At 39.4% G+C, this 18,674-nt stretch overlaps 1 protein-coding gene across 26 annotated transcripts in view; it reads left to right on the top strand.

Moving 5' to 3' along the window:
* LOC121655458 (regulating synaptic membrane exocytosis protein 1-like) overlaps positions 1 to 18,674 on the top strand; it is a 126,746-nt gene that overhangs the window by 62,839 nt on the left and 45,233 nt on the right. For all 26 annotated transcript variants that reach the window (XM_042010136.1, XM_042010130.1, XM_042010135.1 and 23 more), the window contains exons 5-10: positions 403 to 674; positions 2,163 to 2,854; positions 10,568 to 10,608; positions 16,513 to 16,626; positions 16,727 to 16,826; positions 17,855 to 17,978. In XM_042010136.1, coding sequence (XP_041866070.1) covers positions 403 to 674; positions 2,163 to 2,854; positions 10,568 to 10,608; positions 16,513 to 16,626; positions 16,727 to 16,826; positions 17,855 to 17,978 — 1,343 coding nt within the window. The remainder of the gene's footprint in view (positions 1 to 402; positions 675 to 2,162; positions 2,855 to 10,567; positions 10,609 to 16,512; positions 16,627 to 16,726; positions 16,827 to 17,854; positions 17,979 to 18,674) is intronic.

Genomic DNA, 18,674 nt, shown 5'->3' with positions numbered 1-18,674 from the left:
GGCAGCCCACAACAGGAGCCAAGCTGCTCGCTGGTATAACTGCCATGATGTCGGTCTTAAAAAGCTTCCATAAAAGCTTTTTTTTTTTTTCCAATTTGCTGGATGACTCGTTGGCAGCAGTGCAGCTCTTTAGGAAGTGCATTGTTCCATTTCCTGTCTGACAGTCACAGCCGTTGAAGCTTGGCCTCAGATGAGTCGCTGGCAGAATAACTCAACTGAGTTTACACTCGCTGAAGAAAATAGTTCCTTCCTGCTAAAAACACCTTATTGTAACACTGATATGATCAACTGTTCCTCTTCATTTCTGTCAATATTTTATGGTTGTATCCCCTGTATCCATTTTTTCTTTTGTATAATAGCTATGGTATGATTATAATCCAACATGCATTCCTTTCCTCCTAGGTGATCTGGGTGTGCAATAACTGTCGCAAGCAGCAGGAGATCCTGACCAAACCAGGTGATTGGTTCACCGGTCCGCCTGGGAAGCCTGCTGGCCTGGGATCAGCCGTGAGCGAGCCGTCCGTGTGCCAAACACCTGGGGATAAGAAGCTGCGATCCCACTCTCAAGTACCCGCAGGCTCCATCGCTATAATCCAAGATCCCAGCCGACCGGGCGTACTTGGGACCACACCTGGCACAGATGCTCGGTCACTAAGTGAGCCACCACGGGACACGTAAGACAAAGAGATAGATGCATTTCTATCACTCTGAAGCTGCTGCCTGTTTAATGAAATAGAAGAGGAAGTCTGACTTAAATAATTTATTAGATAACAAATTGTAATTACCATTTTTCTCCTAAATTCTGTTTTATCAGGTGACCTCTCTTTTTTCCAGGACAATGTGTCTAATAAAATTTTAAAAGTTCAACTGGAAAACATTTATTTTAGGATCTTTCTTTTCTTTTTGGCTCTAGAGACTTATTAGACTGTTGCTTGACAGGAAAAAAAGACTAAGAAAAAGGGGGCCCGGACTCAAACCTGGACTGGCTGCATTGAGGAGCTGCAGCCTCTGAATGCGAGCTGGCTGCTCAACCAGTAATAAATATTCAGTTTGTTTTGTTGGCTTTTTTTTCTTTTCTTTTTTTTATAAAAGCATATCAGTAGTATGACTTATATAATTTTTTCCTCACGGCTCTTTATCACAGCTTCCAGGTGCAGCTCATATACTTGTTTTCTAAAACCACTGTTAATTTATCAGCTGGTATATTTTTAGTCTGATGCTTCACCAGAAACAAATGCAGCATCTTAACCTTTTTCTAGAACACAGATCATTGAATTTCTTCATTTATTTGGACAACTTAGGTGTTTCGGTCGGCCTCTTAGCCATCGCTGAGTGTCTGGAAAAAACTTCAGTCCAGCCTGTTCAAAATGCATTCTACTCTTTCATCCAGCTTTTCTTGTTCATTTTTGCTCAGGCACTATGAAATACTCAAATGGGTGGCCTTACCAGATCACATCCACATTTGAGCAAAATGAGCAATTCCAGCAATGTTTTTTCCACACTGCAGAAATCATAAGGCCGTGGTAACTGCCAACTCTAAATTTAGGGTTAGAAAAGCTTAACAGACTTCATAAAGCATCTCCAAAGCCACAGGTGTTGGAGGACTAAGCAAGGCGAGAAAACATGTGATACAGAGAAAAGAAAAAAGGTGTTGTAGCAAAATGGCAATTATATTATTAGGCTTTTATTTAGCTTCAATTCTTTGTTTCATTCATGTTATTCTGCCTGCTTAAACATCGCCCCTTACAGACAATTTGTGGTTTTTAACAGAATATATTGGTATTAAGGGCCTCTTCACACCTATGTAGTATCATCATATTTGTCTTTGTATTGTGTTTTATTAAACCTTGTCTCGTTTTTTTTCTTCCTGTGCTTTAGTAATAGTATTATAAGGGTATGCCATTCCAACATGATGCATTTTATAATGTCTTTTCACTTCAAACTTTCCCTTATAATTCCTGGGAGAAAAACTTTTGCCATAGCCTGATTGCAAAACTTGCAAATGATAAATATCATGACTTTAAATTAACTTTTTCCCTCTTGGATATTCATATTTTCAGAAATTTCCACCCTAAGTAACAGTGAACGTGTGATTTCTTTCTAAGTGTGAGACAACTAACAACTTTTCATATTTTGTCTGCCACATGCCAATTGCCTCTCAGGAGAAATGGACGGGGAGGTGGCGGAGCAGGCCGGGGAGAGCGGCGGTCAGGTCAGCCCAGGCTGCAAACCCAGGTCTCCATGGATCGGGACCTTCGGGGGGAGCCCAGGGAGCGCAGGGAAAGCCGGCGGCTGGCGAAAGGACGGTCGCTGGAGCACGATCCTGTTGGAGGTGTAGGAGTAAGACGGACAGAGGAGGGGGGTCACCACCACGTGGACCACAGCGGTGCCCCCCCTCGACAAGCAGGGCTGTTCCCACCTGGAGGCAGGGGACAACCCTTGCCACCACAGGGTCGTGGCATGGGCGTGGGGGACGTTGGGGATGGGGCTCGGCCTGGACAGAGGACGGCGGGTGGGGTTGGCGGGCTGCATGAACCCACTCTTTCACAGCAAGCCCCTCCCCCTGAACTCAGAGAACCTCCTGGTACGGGCCCCGGCTCAACCAATAGCCAAGGACCTGGAGTGAGACGGACCAAACGGGAAAAGGCCGAGAGCATGCTGCGCAACGATTCGCTCAGCTCCGACCAATCAGAATCTCTGCGGCCACCTCCTCCGCGGCCCTACAAGTCCAAACGGGGGCTGGGGGCCGGGGGGAAGAGACAAACCAGCGTCAGCAGTTCAGAGGAGGAGGGAGGGACCACGCCAGAGTACAGCAGCTGTGAGGATGCTGAGATTGAAAGCGTCAGCGGGGGAGGTGAGAGAATATTAGTCATCTCCTTCTGTTCATGGAGGAAGGAAATTACTGACATCTGTTTGTTCATCCATCACATGACAGATCTGAGGCAGCAATCCATCACACACTGATGTTTGATCTGTTTTTACCAAAAACAACTGCAACACTAAACCAACTTACAACATTACAGAAACTGTCAGGACATGATTGACTGTTTAACTAATTTTTCTTAATATTAATGATTCCAGGTGGGATATCTATTTATTTCACATACACAATGCTGTGTTTATATCAGGATTCTTACAAAGCAGGAGATGTTGTGTGAGCTGTGAAGTGTCAGTTTGCCAACTTAGTTCACACTTTGAATTTGGAGACCTTTCTCTAATAGCAACAGGTATGGCTGCTCCTGTGTGATATGGGGAAAATGTGCATGTTCTCACAGTTTTTTCCTGCATGCAAAGTGTTAAAATCATAGACATTAAATACCAAACCATTTTAGAATGTTAGAGAGAAAATTGACTGAGTATTATTGCAGGCGTTATACATGATTTGTAAACAGATACTTTTTTATATTATAAAATATAAAATTTTATAAAAACAAAGTAAACACAGTAAGGCTGCACAATATCAGGAAAATATGCAATAACACTGTAAAAAGTTGCGATGATGATATGATCTGTGATAAATAAATAACTAAAGCTGCTGCTTTGATGTTTTCTCAGGACTTGCAACGAAGGCGGTACCGCAACACACAACACGTTGGATGTATTTGTCTATAGCTCCTTGTGGTTGTACTGTTGGTGGCAGCTGAGATTAAACATGTCCCCTGGTGTTCGGCGCTAGTATTCGACATGTCTTGCAGAGTACCTGTTAGTTGTGTGTCATCCCTTTTCTAACCAATGTAGTTCAAAGTAGCCGACTGTCCGTTCTGTGTAGCCACAAGTTCTACTGTTCCCACATTTTCCTCGCTCCTCTCGTTCCCTTCCACCATCAAAATGCACACTCCATGTGCTCTAGTGCCGCAGCCGTTAGCAACTACATAGAGCACGCATCCAGGATAATAACAGTCCATTTGATTTGACACTGATGTGCACAGAGCATGAATACTCAGCAGCGTTAGGACTTCATTAAAATATGCAAATAGGGACCACTATATAGTACAGTTTAGGCAGTTGTTGCTAATATCGTGATGAAGGTAAATTTTCAATATATTGTGCAGCCCTAGTAAACAGACATAGCTCACCCTTGATGATGAATAGATGGATAGATTCTATAATGGCTTCATTTTATTGATGAGAGGGTTTGTGAAAATGGTTGAATGTGTAGTCGTCTCTTTAGTTTTGGCTCTGCTTTAGGCCTATCATTCTGATCTGTACAGCGTTTTTATCGTTTGCTCGCTCCCTGCTTTTTTGTGACCTAATATGACAGATTTTGTGAAAAGTTGTGACAAACGTTGTGGATTTTGTTTAGTTTATTTTTAATCATTATTTCAAAAGCATTTAAAATGCATTTGAACTATTATTCATCATTTTCCAACTTTCTAAATGAAGTTATCAGACTGGGAGAGTATCTTACCATTCAGTAGAGGCTACTTATGGTTCAGATAATAATAAAGGCTGTTGTAATTTTATTACAGAAATGATCTTTCTCACTTTGAAAAAACTGTAGAAGAAAAGCCAAAAAAAATCCGGGTGACCCAGCTTTCCACCAGCACTTAAATCCACCATGTTTGCATAAAAGTGTAAAGTTTTATGCATACAGTCCTAGAACTGGAAAAGGAGTCTCAAAACCCCTTGTGCACAGGTAAACTTATTGGTGTGTACATTTGTGCACACATATTTAACCATTTGTATGCACAGGACTCTTTTTAAACACAAAATTCTCACATTTTTATGTTGAAAGTAAAAAACAAATGTGTACAATATTAAGGTTTATGTTTTTTGTCATCTGTGTGTATAAATTCATTTGTGTTCATAATTGCTTGATGTGTGTGTTCATTTGAACACACATTTACAAGTACTCTAAAGTTACACACAAAGTAGTTTACACAGTTTACATGTATCACACATGTACAATGATACTGAGTCGATTTTTTTCTCCCTAGAGCAGGGGTGCCCAAATATTTTGCCTCCAAGGGCCCAAGTGAAAATGTACCAGTGAGCCACGGGCCAAACACAGCGATTTTCAGGGTGAAACACAAATAAACGTAACTCGTAGTTCTTACAATTACTGCTAATGCATGCAAATGCATTTAATCCATCAGTGCAAATACCACGCTGCAAACATCTATATAGCAAGATAACAATAAAACCCTAGTTAGAAGCACAACAAACAATAATTGTAGGCACTAAATTGTAACCAAATATAGTGCAAAATGTCATCAACAACAAATAATGCACGTTCAGCCGGGCAAATTGCTGGCAGCTGATCTTTGGACATTACTAGCTTGTCAATGTTAGGTTGCATCTGGCTCACCAATAAGGTGTGTAAGTCATTCAGGTGTCTGTCAATCTTTTAAATGTGACATACTCGAAATAGTTTTGATATCTAATCGGCGGGCCAGACATAACAGGCTGGCAGGCCAAATCTGGCCCGCGGGCCCTACTTTGGGCACCGCTGCCCTAGAGAATCAGCATTTTTATCAGCTTATTTGCATCTTTTCCTATAACATCTTCAAATAGTGCATGGAGCTGTCCGTAGGTGGCAGTCTGAACATCGACGTGAGTAGCTCCGCAGTAAACGGATGGTTAACACGTGTGTGAACACGGACATCTCATGGTTTTCTGGTGTATCATATTTTATTATCATCTCCATACTGAGGGAGAGCAATTCACAATGGTCCTTAGTTTCATTGTTTTTTTTACCCACAACATGTGTGTGCTTGTCTGTATCTGTGTTGGGGCAGTTTGGCTCCTTGTAATTCCAGGGTTGACTCTGTGTGGCTTCACATTGACTATGTCCCCAAGCTTGCAAACACACAGCGGTTTACGCTCCAACCTTGTCATGTCCAAGCTTGGCTGTGTCACATTACTGCTGACCATTTAAAGGCTTTCTGCTGTCTGCATATATTAAGAAAAACATATAAGCATTGCTAGGAATGAGGTTACGTCACTGTTGCTGACTTCTAGAGGATTAGTAGACAGTAGAAGAAGGAATAAGGGAATAAGGAATATTGCCGTTTTGGTTATTGGGATATTAAAGATGATCTCTGGTGAAGATCAAGTTTTTGCAGGGGAAATAAAAAGAAAGCCCAACACCAACAAGAAAACTGGCTTCATGTTCCATGTCGCTGTTTCAGCAGTTTTCATTACACTTGCCAATTCCAACAGCATCAAACCCTTAAGGGCAGCTGATGCAGCCACCAGCAGGAGTTAAATGGTTCTAAAATCATTGTAATATGTTTTTATCTTATCTCCCAGATTTCAGGAAAAGGGAATGAGCACTAACAGCTTAACTTTTGGGTAGAGCCGGGCCGATTGATTGGCTGATTATAGGCCTTTTCAAAATAATCGTAATCAGCCGGTGGATCAGGAACTCTATTTTGAGAGAACTGGAGTGTTAAGCACCCATCTGGCTAGATCCTGAGCAAAATGCTGCTGTGATGTAGCTTCCTGGAAATAAAGTTGTGTGTCTGTGACTTCACAGCCTGGGCTGTGGCAGGGCAACAGTGGCTCCAGGAATGTTCTTCTAAATGTCGGTAACATCATCAGTCAAACACATTTTTAGGGTAAAAAAGTTACATAGTGCTACTGTATCAGACATTGGTTGAAGAATATTGTCCATGTGAACTTGATTCACTAAGTTAGATTTGGCATCCGCTGCAGCTTTTGAATTAACCTGCAGGGAATGAAATGATTTTAAAATCATTGTAATCTGTCTTTCTTTTTTTTTTTTTCTTTTTTAAATTTAATCATGAAATTACCATTTTTCAGAAAACAGCGAAAGCGATGTTTGATTAATCTCCTCAGACCTGAGCTTTGGTTTAGCTTGTGTTTAGATTCCAGTTACAAAGAATTACACATCCTGCAGACAACCAAAAATGTGATGTCTACGTACATAGATGGCAGGTTGTAAGAGGTTCATGGTTTGTTCTGGAGGCAAACTTAAGCTTTGATCAAATGATTCAATGGGATTTGATTTTTTGTAAATATTAAAAATGACTTTTTTTATTGTAACTAAGACTTGTCTCACATCTCGTTATTTTTACTCCAGTTCGCGTCATGATGATGTACAGTTACTTCCTTCCAGCCTTGACAGTCCAGAACAAACACAGTGTATCCAACTGTGGCTATGCTCGTGTTTCATTAAAGCTTCACTTTCTCAGGAAGCTGATATCTGTTAAGTGAGGTGCATTCTGAGTTTGCACACCAGCTGCCAGGACATCCATCAAGTCAATGTTTGGGATGTGTGTTCTGTCAGGCCTGGTTCTACACATCGTTGGGAGACACTGTTTTAGCTGGAGACTGAGACCAGGTCTGCTCTGATATGTGGTTACTGGAACTGAGAGTCTTCCAGGCGTGTAGATTATTGTATGATCAGTACAGGAAAATACACACTGGTCAACTACCTTCTTTTGCTCTGACAAGACAGAAGGAAATGAGTCAACATGAACACTACATGTGAACTGAAAATTTGTTGTTTTTATTGTTTTTATTCAGCGTTGGTGGAGGCATGCAGTATCACATTGTTCTGCTTTTTTTTGCAGTACTAAGGTGTTGTATATTTCTTTTATTTCAATAATTAAAGACACAGCATCAATACGACATCAACCTCTCTGGCCACTGAGTGAAGACACTTGGTAGTCTTTAACTGTACTTTTGGAAGTAAAATAAATAAATAAATAAAGCTGTGGGTGGACTTATACTGTAAATATTCAAATTAAATTAAGAGTCAACTTAAACCCCGGCAGCATGTAGATACAGGTGATCCACAGGCAGGAAATCCACCTGCAAGTTGTATGAGGAAAAGTGAAATTACCAGCCATCTTCATTATTATACACTGTGTGAAGAATTTTGCTTGTGTTTCTCTGACTTCACATTCACCTTGTTGGTTCTGTGTAGCATGAAATGGTACATCATTATAGACCAGAGGTGCTTGGCGAATTCTTCTTTATCGCTGGAAAATGTCTTATGCTTCTATTGTTTTTTGGCAATTTAATCCTTCATATTGTGAAAGTGATTGAGGCTACTTCAGGGTTCCTAGAGAAGTCATAAAAAAGGGAGACCAAGCCAAAGATTTTATCAAGATTTCAAGAAGAAGTGGCTCGCAAATCGTTCGTTGGGATCACTTCACTTCAGTACGGTCCTTCTCTGCTAGCTTCGGGTGTTTTGTGTGTGAATCAAAGCTCATGAGGTGATGAAAGCCATTGCTGCTTCTTTGTTTTACTCGTCAAGACTGTGGTTGCCGAGCAAGGAGCCGACTACAACTTGTGAGCTTAGTTAATGTTTTTAGTGATTGATTTTTGGGACATCATATATCCTGGATTCCTTTAAAAACACCAAAAACACGTACTTACGCAAGCAAAAACGTTATAGACTTTTCCAGGCTTTCAGCTGTTTGGTTGGGTAGAAGCTCCTCTAAAGCAGCAGATAGTTCAGGATATCAGGGAACTTAACGCATGGGTATTTATTCATTTCAAAGCTTACTTCTTTCTTAGATAACATAAGGATCTATGTCATCATAGCTCAGCTTTTTAAGGTCTCTAGCTTTTGAAACTGTTAAAATACAAAAAAAAAAAAAATATCTTACAATGTCCTTGCACATTATCCATCTTTGTTTGACCCCCACTTCATTCGGTGGAAGTACATGACCCTGCAAAAGTCACCTGAAGGCATCCAAGCAACCAGTGTTGAATTAGCTTTTAACACTTTGGACATCCCATGCAAACCGTAGCAGTTTTTTACAGCTGCTTTGGCGAACTAAACATAAGGAAGGCAGATAACATGGATGTTAGCTTGACACACTAACGTTTAAAGGTTTCATCGACTCAGCAGATTAAGTTTAATCCATGTAGATGTTTATTCTGTTGCTCTTCTGCTTTTGGTTTGCATGAAGCTGAGAGGAAAAACATTTTATGAATGGGGTTGGTAAATTTTCAGCTAACAGGTTTGATCAGGGTTATCGAGATTATGTGAACTGGTATTTATTCATTTTTAAAACTGTAAACGGGATACGAACACCCATGCTTTCCCTGGAGGTGTGTAGAGAAAGGAGAGAATTAGGTCTAAGCTGAAACTTCAAAGATTTAGGAAGAGATTTGTGGATATTGTGACAGCCCTTATTTGGAGGAAGACTTAACTGACTCATCATCATATTATTTTTTCTTTATTATTATTTCATTTCTATTAAGTGAGATCAAGATCATATTAGCAAGTGACCGGAGTTTCTATATTGTTCAGCCCTGAAAGGCAAGAAATATTTTCACATTGATCTTAATCATGATATGGTATTTAATAATAATAATAATAATCCTGTCAGTGTGTTTGCGTGCATGCCTGCACAGATATTGTTTTATTATATATGTATGTACATCACACATTATTACATAAGCAACATAACTCCTTGATGTTTTTTATTACTTTCTTGTCTGTATTTTCAGCCTTATAGAAAACAAAAAAGTTTATAAAAGGGCTTAATAAAGTTATGGAGATTTAATTGTTGCAATAAAAGTGCAAAAGGCATTGCTGCACATATTAGCTTCATATTTAGCAGGATGTAGTGTGTGGGAGCTTATTGCTAAAAGGTAACAAAGAGGGACTGTATGCAGTTTTACAGTAAAAGATCCATCTTGGAGATTATTTTATCATTTCTAAGCTTACATTGATTGGTTTGTCTTTCTCCTGTCATCCCTGTAAATACAGAAACACAACACCACCCTTCTCTGTGGTCGGCCCACTGCACTGAATTTTGGTCAAGCCTGAAATATGATATTAAAACCTGTGTTTTCTATCAGCAGAGTGTTTTTCTTTAAGATTACATAATGTCACTATAAGTTGTCACCACTCGTAAACCTCATCTTCCTGGCTTCTGGGAACATTTGGCTCTGTTTTACTCCATGTCATAACAATATTCTTGAGGTCCTGCACACGCTGCAGAAACCAAAGAAAAAAGATTTACCCACAGTTTTTATCCACTCATGTTTAATTATAATTTGTAGTTTTAGAGGAGGTGTGGAGGGTGAATTTGATCTGCTGGTAGACCTGAAGCCAATATAAGTTGTTTCTATGGCTCTCTGCACTGGCTTTTTCCTCCAAATAGTTTGAAATATAAATAAATGCAATAGCTTCTAAAAATGTTTTTCTTATGTTCTAATTTGCCAAAGTTTTTATGCAGCCTTGCATAGCTGCAATGCCCCTGAAGCAAAGCCACAACATGTAATACTGTAAAGTATCTGCGAGGCATTTTAAAAGCCCGAGCCATCCTTTGGTATAGTTTCTGCCTCTCCAGACTACTTTTTAAATCGAGTCCTGCTGCTTTGGTGATAAATTTCTAATTCTAGCTCAGGCTTAAATATTCAATAAACTTAACCCTCACCACTGTAAACAAGTTCCCTCTGAAGAGCTCCTACATGTGTATGAAAAAACTCAGGCTGGTATGTGTTATGTATACAGTGTCTGCGGTTTGCGCTTATGTGTGTGTGTGTGTGTGTGTGTGTGTGTGTGTGAATGTGGAAAGAGGGGATCATCACTGCTGTTGCATTCACAGTTTGTGTGAATGTCTCTTTTCTCTTGCAGGCGACTGGGAGTGTTACCCACATGACCCCACGGTATGGCATGTAAGTTACTGGTTTTTGTTTCTTGTTTTTCATTTTCTAATTAATTTTTAAGGTGAAGCAGCTCAGAGTTTATCTTTGTGTTTTGAAGAAGGAAATAAGGGTGTCAAGACTCATTCAGTGTTTAGATTCTTTACTTTAAAGCATCAGTCAACCTTTTTATTGTTTCATACCAAAGAATACATTTATCTGAAGCACACATCATGTTGAATAATCACAACCTGTGTTCTTTTTGACCTGATGTTTACAGCAGGTCAATGAATTAGATTGCATGCTTTATCAACCTTAGCAATGCATGTTTTTATTATTATTTAATTTTTTGGAAGATTTATTTAGGGAAAAATCTTCACGACCTTCCATTTGGTGTAATCCTGTTTCCTCTGATGGAGGCAAATTGACACACAAACAGTGCTTTACAAATTTATTAGACCAGCTGTCATAAAAGGGTGAAACCATGAATATTTAAAAAAAATCTTTTCTTATTACAGCTTATTTAGCAAATAACAAACAGAAAACAAACTAAATAGTTCTTATTTACACATAATAACCAAAACAAAATTTCTATTGTATAGCCTTTTTTGGCCTTGATAACAGTTTGAAATGTTTTTATTAACTTTTCAACAATCTCTTTTGTTATTGAATTCTATATAATTTCTAGCTGTTACTACAGACTAAAGAAATCAACCATTTAAAATAAATTGAAATATAAAAATATTTACCCCCTAAGGAGAATTACAGTGTTGCAATTTGTTTTTTCTAAGTGATTGTCATATTGTTTCCAAAGAACACAGGGGTCTCCGAGGCTTTGAACATTCAGAGCCATTGTGATTAATGTCCACACATTGGCCCTCATTTATCAAACGAATGTACAATGAAAATCTGTGCACACGACCATTTGTGAATTTGGACATGAGCGAAGGACACGATCAAGTGTCACGACAGGTCTCAGATTGTGTTTGAGTCAGTGTAGATTGGCGTTGCAGCTCAGCAGATACTGAAAATAATTAAACAAACCTCAAACCATCATCTAAATCATCTAAGCATAAGCAGCCACATATTCAGTACTCAGAATTAACCCATTTGCAAAAAAAGCATATTTGTGCAACCGCTGCATATGTCGAGGTCCGATCATTCCAACGCTGGGATCGGTCAGATACGAACATTTCATGAATCACACGTGGATGCCATCGTAAGGTCATTCCAGCAATCAGATGTGCGCGTATTCCACGTTAATTTGATAAATAAGTGCCAATTGTCCCTATTTGAAGAAAACAAAGTAAGGCTATATGTTGTTAATTTAACTTTGGCTTTATCAAAGGACAGGACTCAGCCAGAATACATTATTTATTGTGAGAATCTCACTTTTGAAAGCGTAAAACCAAGCATCGTTTCAGCATGGGGTGGGGCAGCAGGTCCACAGCTTTTTAGTATTTGCATGAAAGGGGTCCCCAAGGAAAATAGGTTGGGAACCGGTGGTATAGAGGGTGTGAAGAATTGTCCATCAGGTTCAGCAGCTTGTGCAGCCTTCTGCTCTGGGCAATCAGCTCCAGGGCCTCCATACCAGCGTGCAGATCTTTGCTTTATGTCCAAGTTGAAAAATGCTGCAGAACCTCCTTCTTTTTGCTTCCACGCACTGTGGCATGTCTGGTGTGAGCCAAACCATTAACTTAAATAGCTGCGAACAGCTGCGGAGGCTGTGGCGCAGCCGTAACACGGCGCACATGCACCTGGTGGAAGTTAGGGGTAAAATTTCGTGTTGTGCCGCAGTAGAGAAAATGATGTAAATGATTGCAAAAACTACTGCGTCGGCTTTATTCTCAACAGAAAAATACAGGCTGGATTAACAGGCAAAACTCACGCGCAGCAATCTAACATGGCTAATTAACAGGAGCCAATGAATAATTAAAACATTAAATTATCTGTCTAAAGTAGCTGCCAACATTTTTAATCAAACAACACCATTATTCTACTTAAACATTATTTTGACTCCATGGACTTTTTACTGGCTGATCAATCTTTTTCAAACCAATCTTTACCCTTGAAATTAGCAATTCTTTGTTTGTGCCCTCTTTTCTTCATCTTCCTCCATCTTTAACAACAAAATTACCAGATATTAACATCTACAACAGGTTTTCCAATGGCTAAATAAATATTCATGAACATAATCTCGCCAGTAACAGCCATAGGTAGGCTAGACAGCTTCTACCTTTAAGCCGGGATAACCATTAAAAGCCGTTTCCAGCTCCTGCAGGTTAGTCCGTGAATCCACACACATACACTCATTCAAATGATAACACTGTGGAGTGACTCACTTGGTAGATGTTGCGTGTTAATGAAGGCGGGGCCAGCGGAGGGTGATGTTGCGCTCTGATTTGTTGAGCATCTTGGTGCTTATGAGAGGTCCACACAGGTTGTGCTTGCAAAAATGATCTGTGATCCGCGGCACTACTGCTAGTTTGAATTGAATAATTTATCTATGTGACTAAGGTGGTGGAGCTCAGCCCCGAGCTGAGCTTAGCTCTGGAGGGCTCCGGCCCACTTTAACCTGTACCTGTGATGCTTTGTGCTGAACCCACAATGCACTTTGTTTTGCAGTGCTCTTCCTGTATTTGGTACACTTGGAACGGACTGTGTTTGTAGGCGGACTGAGTCTGCTTCTTTCATTTGAACCAGAATTCGTTTGCACATTCACAATACCCCAAACAAAGTGGATATTCTGAGAAAAGGACTAGAATTTGAATGAAAAAAGCTGGTGTGAATGGGCCCTTAAAGCAGTGTATAGACACATTAAAATATGGGATATGCTTCAGCTGCCATATATTTGTGAAACACATTATACTGCATTCTCTATATTCCTTCTGTGTCCTTTCTAGCTCTTCCATTTTGTTAGCTAGCAATCTCAAATGGTTTTAATTTCTCCCTCTTTTCTGTCTGCCTTACTCTTTCCCTGCATCCTGTTCATTTCCTCTTCAACTTGTGTGAGATCTGGAAATTTCATTCATGTAGTTGGTTTTTATAGAGGTTAATCAGTTTATCCTGCTGGTAAACAGCTGCTTTTGCCATGGATACTCATCATAACAGATCTTGAAAAGAGTCCAATGTTAATATTGAAATCACTTGAGCAGCACAGCTTCCAACCAGTGTATATATAAAAAAAATCTTATACAAATAAATCAAAATCGCTTTTTTTTTTTTTTTTTTTGTCTTTTAAAAAAAAAAAAAAATCAAAATCTCTTAAAAAAATAAATCATGAAAAATAATGGGAATGTAATTAATCTCAAATTTGTTCAATAGGATTCAAATCCAGACTTTGACTTGGCCACTCCATCAGTGCCAGTACTCCAGACTCCAGTTTTGTGTTGGTCAAATAGTCTCTGCACATCTTAGAAATATGCTTGGGGTCATTGTCCTATTGGTATGTGAACCCACGACCAATCAGATTCAGACCAGAAGGGTTGGTGCTTGCTCATGATATGGTTGATTTTCCATTTATTTGTCCACACTGTTTCCGTATCACAATGGCATCGCCACCTTGTTTCACCGTGGCTACAATGCACCTGGCATCAAAATGTTGTCCAACTTTTCTGTTGAGACACAACAATCTTAATCAAAGAATACCGTCATCCATTCACCAACAGTCCAATGTGGTGTATGTGCTACCAGGTATGTCGAAGGGGGGAATAAAATAGGGGATAAAAGGAAAAATGTGTTTTTATCCAGATCATCAGAGTTTCTTCATCATTGTTGACTGTTTAACTTCAGTCGTCACATCTGCTGGTTTTAGGACAGAAATTTTCACCATGGAGACAGTTGGTGAGATGATGATATATGAATTCTAAATTATGATCTAGAACATGGTAGAGATGATTTAGAACAACATATAGAAGTACATTATATGCTGCATTTACTGACCCTTGGACATCTGACTTTTATCCAAGAGAAGTTCAGTTAACACTAAATATTTGTAGCATTGGCTCATTCTGGTGATACAATACTGTAAAAACTGGCAAATTTCAGTCGCGAATGGTGATTAATCATGATTAATTTGTAAGCTGTGATTAATCTGATTAAAAATGTTAATCATTTGGCAGCCCTAATGTACATTACACGACAGGCTCACGTAAATAACAGCACCTTCTGTTCATTTGTTCGCAAACATTACTTTAAAATTAACCTGCTACCTCCAAACAGATCCTCTACCACCCAAAACTAAATAACGGCGTACAGTATCAGCAGCTCCGCTGCCTTCATCTCTACCTGCAGCTGGATAAAACTTTTCAGAATATTGTCAGAGACCTGCAACGCTGGAGCAGGAGAAATTTTCCAGCTGCTCCTCACTGGAACAAGACGGTTCCATCTTCACCTGCCTGAGCGAATTTAGAAAACTCTCATATTTTTGTCTGATTTTTAACTGATTTATGGCTCTTTGAAGGAAGCCGGATCTTGAGGAGCTGTTCCTTTCAAACAGCCATTCAAAAGACTGGCTCGTTCTTACAATATCTTGCAAAATTTCACAATATATAAGAATGACAAATAAAATATGTACTTACATAAAATGTACTATACAAGATTAAAAAAAACAATAGATCAAAAAAAGGATAAACCTGAACAGTCAGTGCAAATTCTAGTAAATGTTTTGGATAGAACTCACAGTATTTGTTTCCAAACAATACTCTCTGCCCATTGATGCTTCATATTAATGGAGCGTGTTGGACATCACACTTCTATGATGTCACAAATGTGATAAAGGCAGCGTGGAAAATTTGTATATATAAAGAATGACTCACAAATGAACGGCTCAAAGCTGTGTCTTGCCTCCCACTCTTCATTTAATTCTTCATTCACGGCTGGAGAGTTCATGTCGAGGTGTTCGTGAGCAAGACACCGAACCCCTATTTGCTCCGGATGGGTCTTAGTTGAGCGCCTTGCATGGCAGCTTCCACCATCTGTGTGTGAATGGCTGAACGTGACGTATATGTACATTCAATAGCTTATGTAAAAATAAGCTTCCAACTTCAAAATATTAAATGACACCAGTTAAAGATCATGTTTTCTAGTTAAGACATTTAGAATTACTTTTGCTTAATTTCTTTTGACCCATACAACTGCTGCAGATTTCTCATTTTTGACATAGAGTTTAGAGCCAGAGACTAACTTTGATCATATTTTAATTTCTTTTATTTCGAACCAGCATAGTGTGGCTCTAGCCTTGAAAAACTGGTGCCACAGTATTCCTAACTCTTAATAAGCAACAGTTTGGTTGGAAAATTGGACAAAATCTGTATTCTCTTGGTGTTTTTATGAAGATAAACTGTCTCTTTGCACCATACTACAAAGGCAGGGTCAAGCATGTATTGAAGTGACATACAGTGTTACATAATGATGTGGCTCTCTTGCTGTGAAAAATCAAACTAGTTCTAAGCTAGAACCAACTTAGAACCAGGTATAGCACCACCCCTAAAACAGCATTGGAATTGCTTTGGTTACTTCTTTTTGGTAATATGTCCATAGGTAAACTCCTTTGCAAAAGCTAGCTGAATGCAATTTGCTTCCATTAATATGTTAAATCCTGGTGTGTTCTCATTGGTCAGACTAAATGCCCTGACTAGATTCCACCCACCCTCCTGAATATTGTCAAAATGTGAGAAAGTGTTTCATTAGTTTTATGGCCACAAGTAATTAATCTTTAACACGTTCTGGATAATAAAAGCTTATACACTAGCCTAGAAGCAGGGAGCCAGCAGTGACATACCAGCGACCCCCACCTCCGGTGTCATATTAAGATGCTTGTGTTATGTTATTTAACTTCCATTTAGAGAGCCATCTCTAAATCTTTTACTGCGTTTGTATTCTTTTTTTCTTTTCCTTCAATCATGGATTTCATGATTCTCTTCGCATCCACTGCAGCATCCAGTAACCTGGCAGCCGTCCAAGGAGGGAGACCATCTGATTGGACGAATCACCCTCAGCAAGAGGAGTGCGACCATGCCTAAAGAAGCTGGAGCGTTGCTGGGATTAAAGGTCAGGTCACATATCTGTTGTAGATTCAGCTAGTGTCACCAACATCTGTTCTTTGAGGCGTTTCTAAACATCTCACCTTCCTCTTTGCATGTCTCTTCAGGTGGTGGGAGGGAGAGTAACAGAATCAGGGAGATTGGGTGCCTTCATCACCAAAGTAAAGAAGGGAAGCCTGGCCGATGTGGTGGGGCATCTCAGAGCAGGTATACAGCAATCCATAATGGCAGTCACATTTTTGTTCATGCAGTGGAATATTTGTGCATGTAAAATCCCCCCAAAAAAAAACCCTCTGGATGCTTTTTCTATGATTTTATAGTTTTATGTTTGTAATGGATGATTTTCATAATTTATGCATAGGTTACTTGTGCATGCCTATTGTTGCTTCCTCAGAAAGCTAAGCATTCAATTGATATATTCAGTGGGTCTGTCTTTACCGAGGAAATTAAAGCGATTCTGGACAGTTATTTTATATTTGACTGTTCAAATAGGGAATGCATTTTTACTGGGAGCTAAGGGGAGCTCGGCTGCCTATCAGGGGAGCCGAGCTCCCCTTAGCTCCCTTAGCTCCCTTAAAGATATTTAGCTGATGCTTTAAGGGGAGACCTTAAAATTCTTCACTTTCAGGTTACATTTAATTTTTCAATAAAGTTTCTGGCGTTTCAAGCTGCATACAGTAGTAGAAGGGGATTTTTGGTAGTAGCCATATTTTTGACTATGCTACGTGCACTGATATATATGCACATGCATATAACTACCATAGCCGCAGTGCAAGCCCAAAAGTAAGGCTCCCCCGAAAGCCCTGGTAAAATTCGAGCCCTGGGCAGCGCAAGTCCATCGCTGTGAAAGTCAGCAAGACATAACTGGTTCCTGGGTAATTTAGGCCGGCCGATCTCATGAATCCAGGCTGTCTGCTGATCTTTCTTTGCAGGAAACAGATAAAAATGCATTCCCTGATCACATGGCTTCTTACTTTAACAATTTAAACAGTCAAATACACGACTGTCCGGAATCACTATAATTTCCTCGGTAAAGGCAGACCAGCTGCATATTTTCATTGGTAGCTTGGCTTTCTGACTGGCAGAAGCAGTCACCAGCATGCGTGAGTGACATATGCATGAATGACCAAATCAGTCCTTTAACTGTATCTCCTGATATCGGTACACACATCCAGGAAATATAGCAAGTGGTTGAATAAAATGCACATACTTTGTATGTGGACATCTGATCGCAGGGGATGAGGTTTTGCAATGGAATGGGAAGCTGTTACCAGGGGCAACGATGAAGGAAGTCTACAACATCATCCTGGAGTCTCAATCTGAGCCACAAGTGGAGCTGGTGGTGTCCAGGCCTATTGGGTAAGTCAGGAATGAAACTCGTCCAATACACTGACAGGACCAAGTATGTGCTCTATCTGAGGAAAGGTTTTCCACCTTAGTTAGGAGTATGTGTTGATGTACTTAATCCATATTTATCCAGGGAGTGGTTAACTCTGATTCACAGTTGCTTTTATGGAATAAGAGAAAAAATGGGACACATATTTGTATTCTGACCTTGATACTGATGTTGCAGTCAAAATCTTAAAAACATCCAACCTCCACCTGCTGCCAAGTTTTGGATCGACTATTTCCATTTTGTCTCATTTGTCTCCTTTAAAAAAGCAACTGTGTTTATTTGTAGGACACTATGAGATTAACTGTTATTAACCAAATGAAATGACCTGTAAGCTTAATAAAAAACAAGAAGGTGCTGAAGATAAAAAGTTTTAACTGATATAAAAAAATCAGGCAGCTGATTATGAGCACATATAAGGTTTGGTGTAGATGGCCTGCTTTCAGGAAATTCTAATTTCCATGTTTGTCTTTGAGTCTTCAAACTGTTTATATGAGTCTAAGACTGATGCTAATGTTTGATATTTTTGTAGTCTTTACTCATTTATTAAGTAGATGCAATTGGTATATAAAACAAATACTCTGTATTAATTTTGATGTAAGAAGAAAGTAGTTTGATTCATAAATAAATTTTTCGTTATAAAACGTATGTCAATGTGTCAT

Source organism: Melanotaenia boesemani, chromosome 16 (assembly GCF_017639745.1).
Source record: "Melanotaenia boesemani isolate fMelBoe1 chromosome 16, fMelBoe1.pri, whole genome shotgun sequence".
NCBI lineage: Eukaryota > Metazoa > Chordata > Actinopteri > Atheriniformes > Melanotaeniidae > Melanotaenia > Melanotaenia boesemani.
The sequence above is the reverse complement of the archived record's forward strand: the minus strand, read 5'-3'. Positions and strand labels throughout refer to the sequence as shown.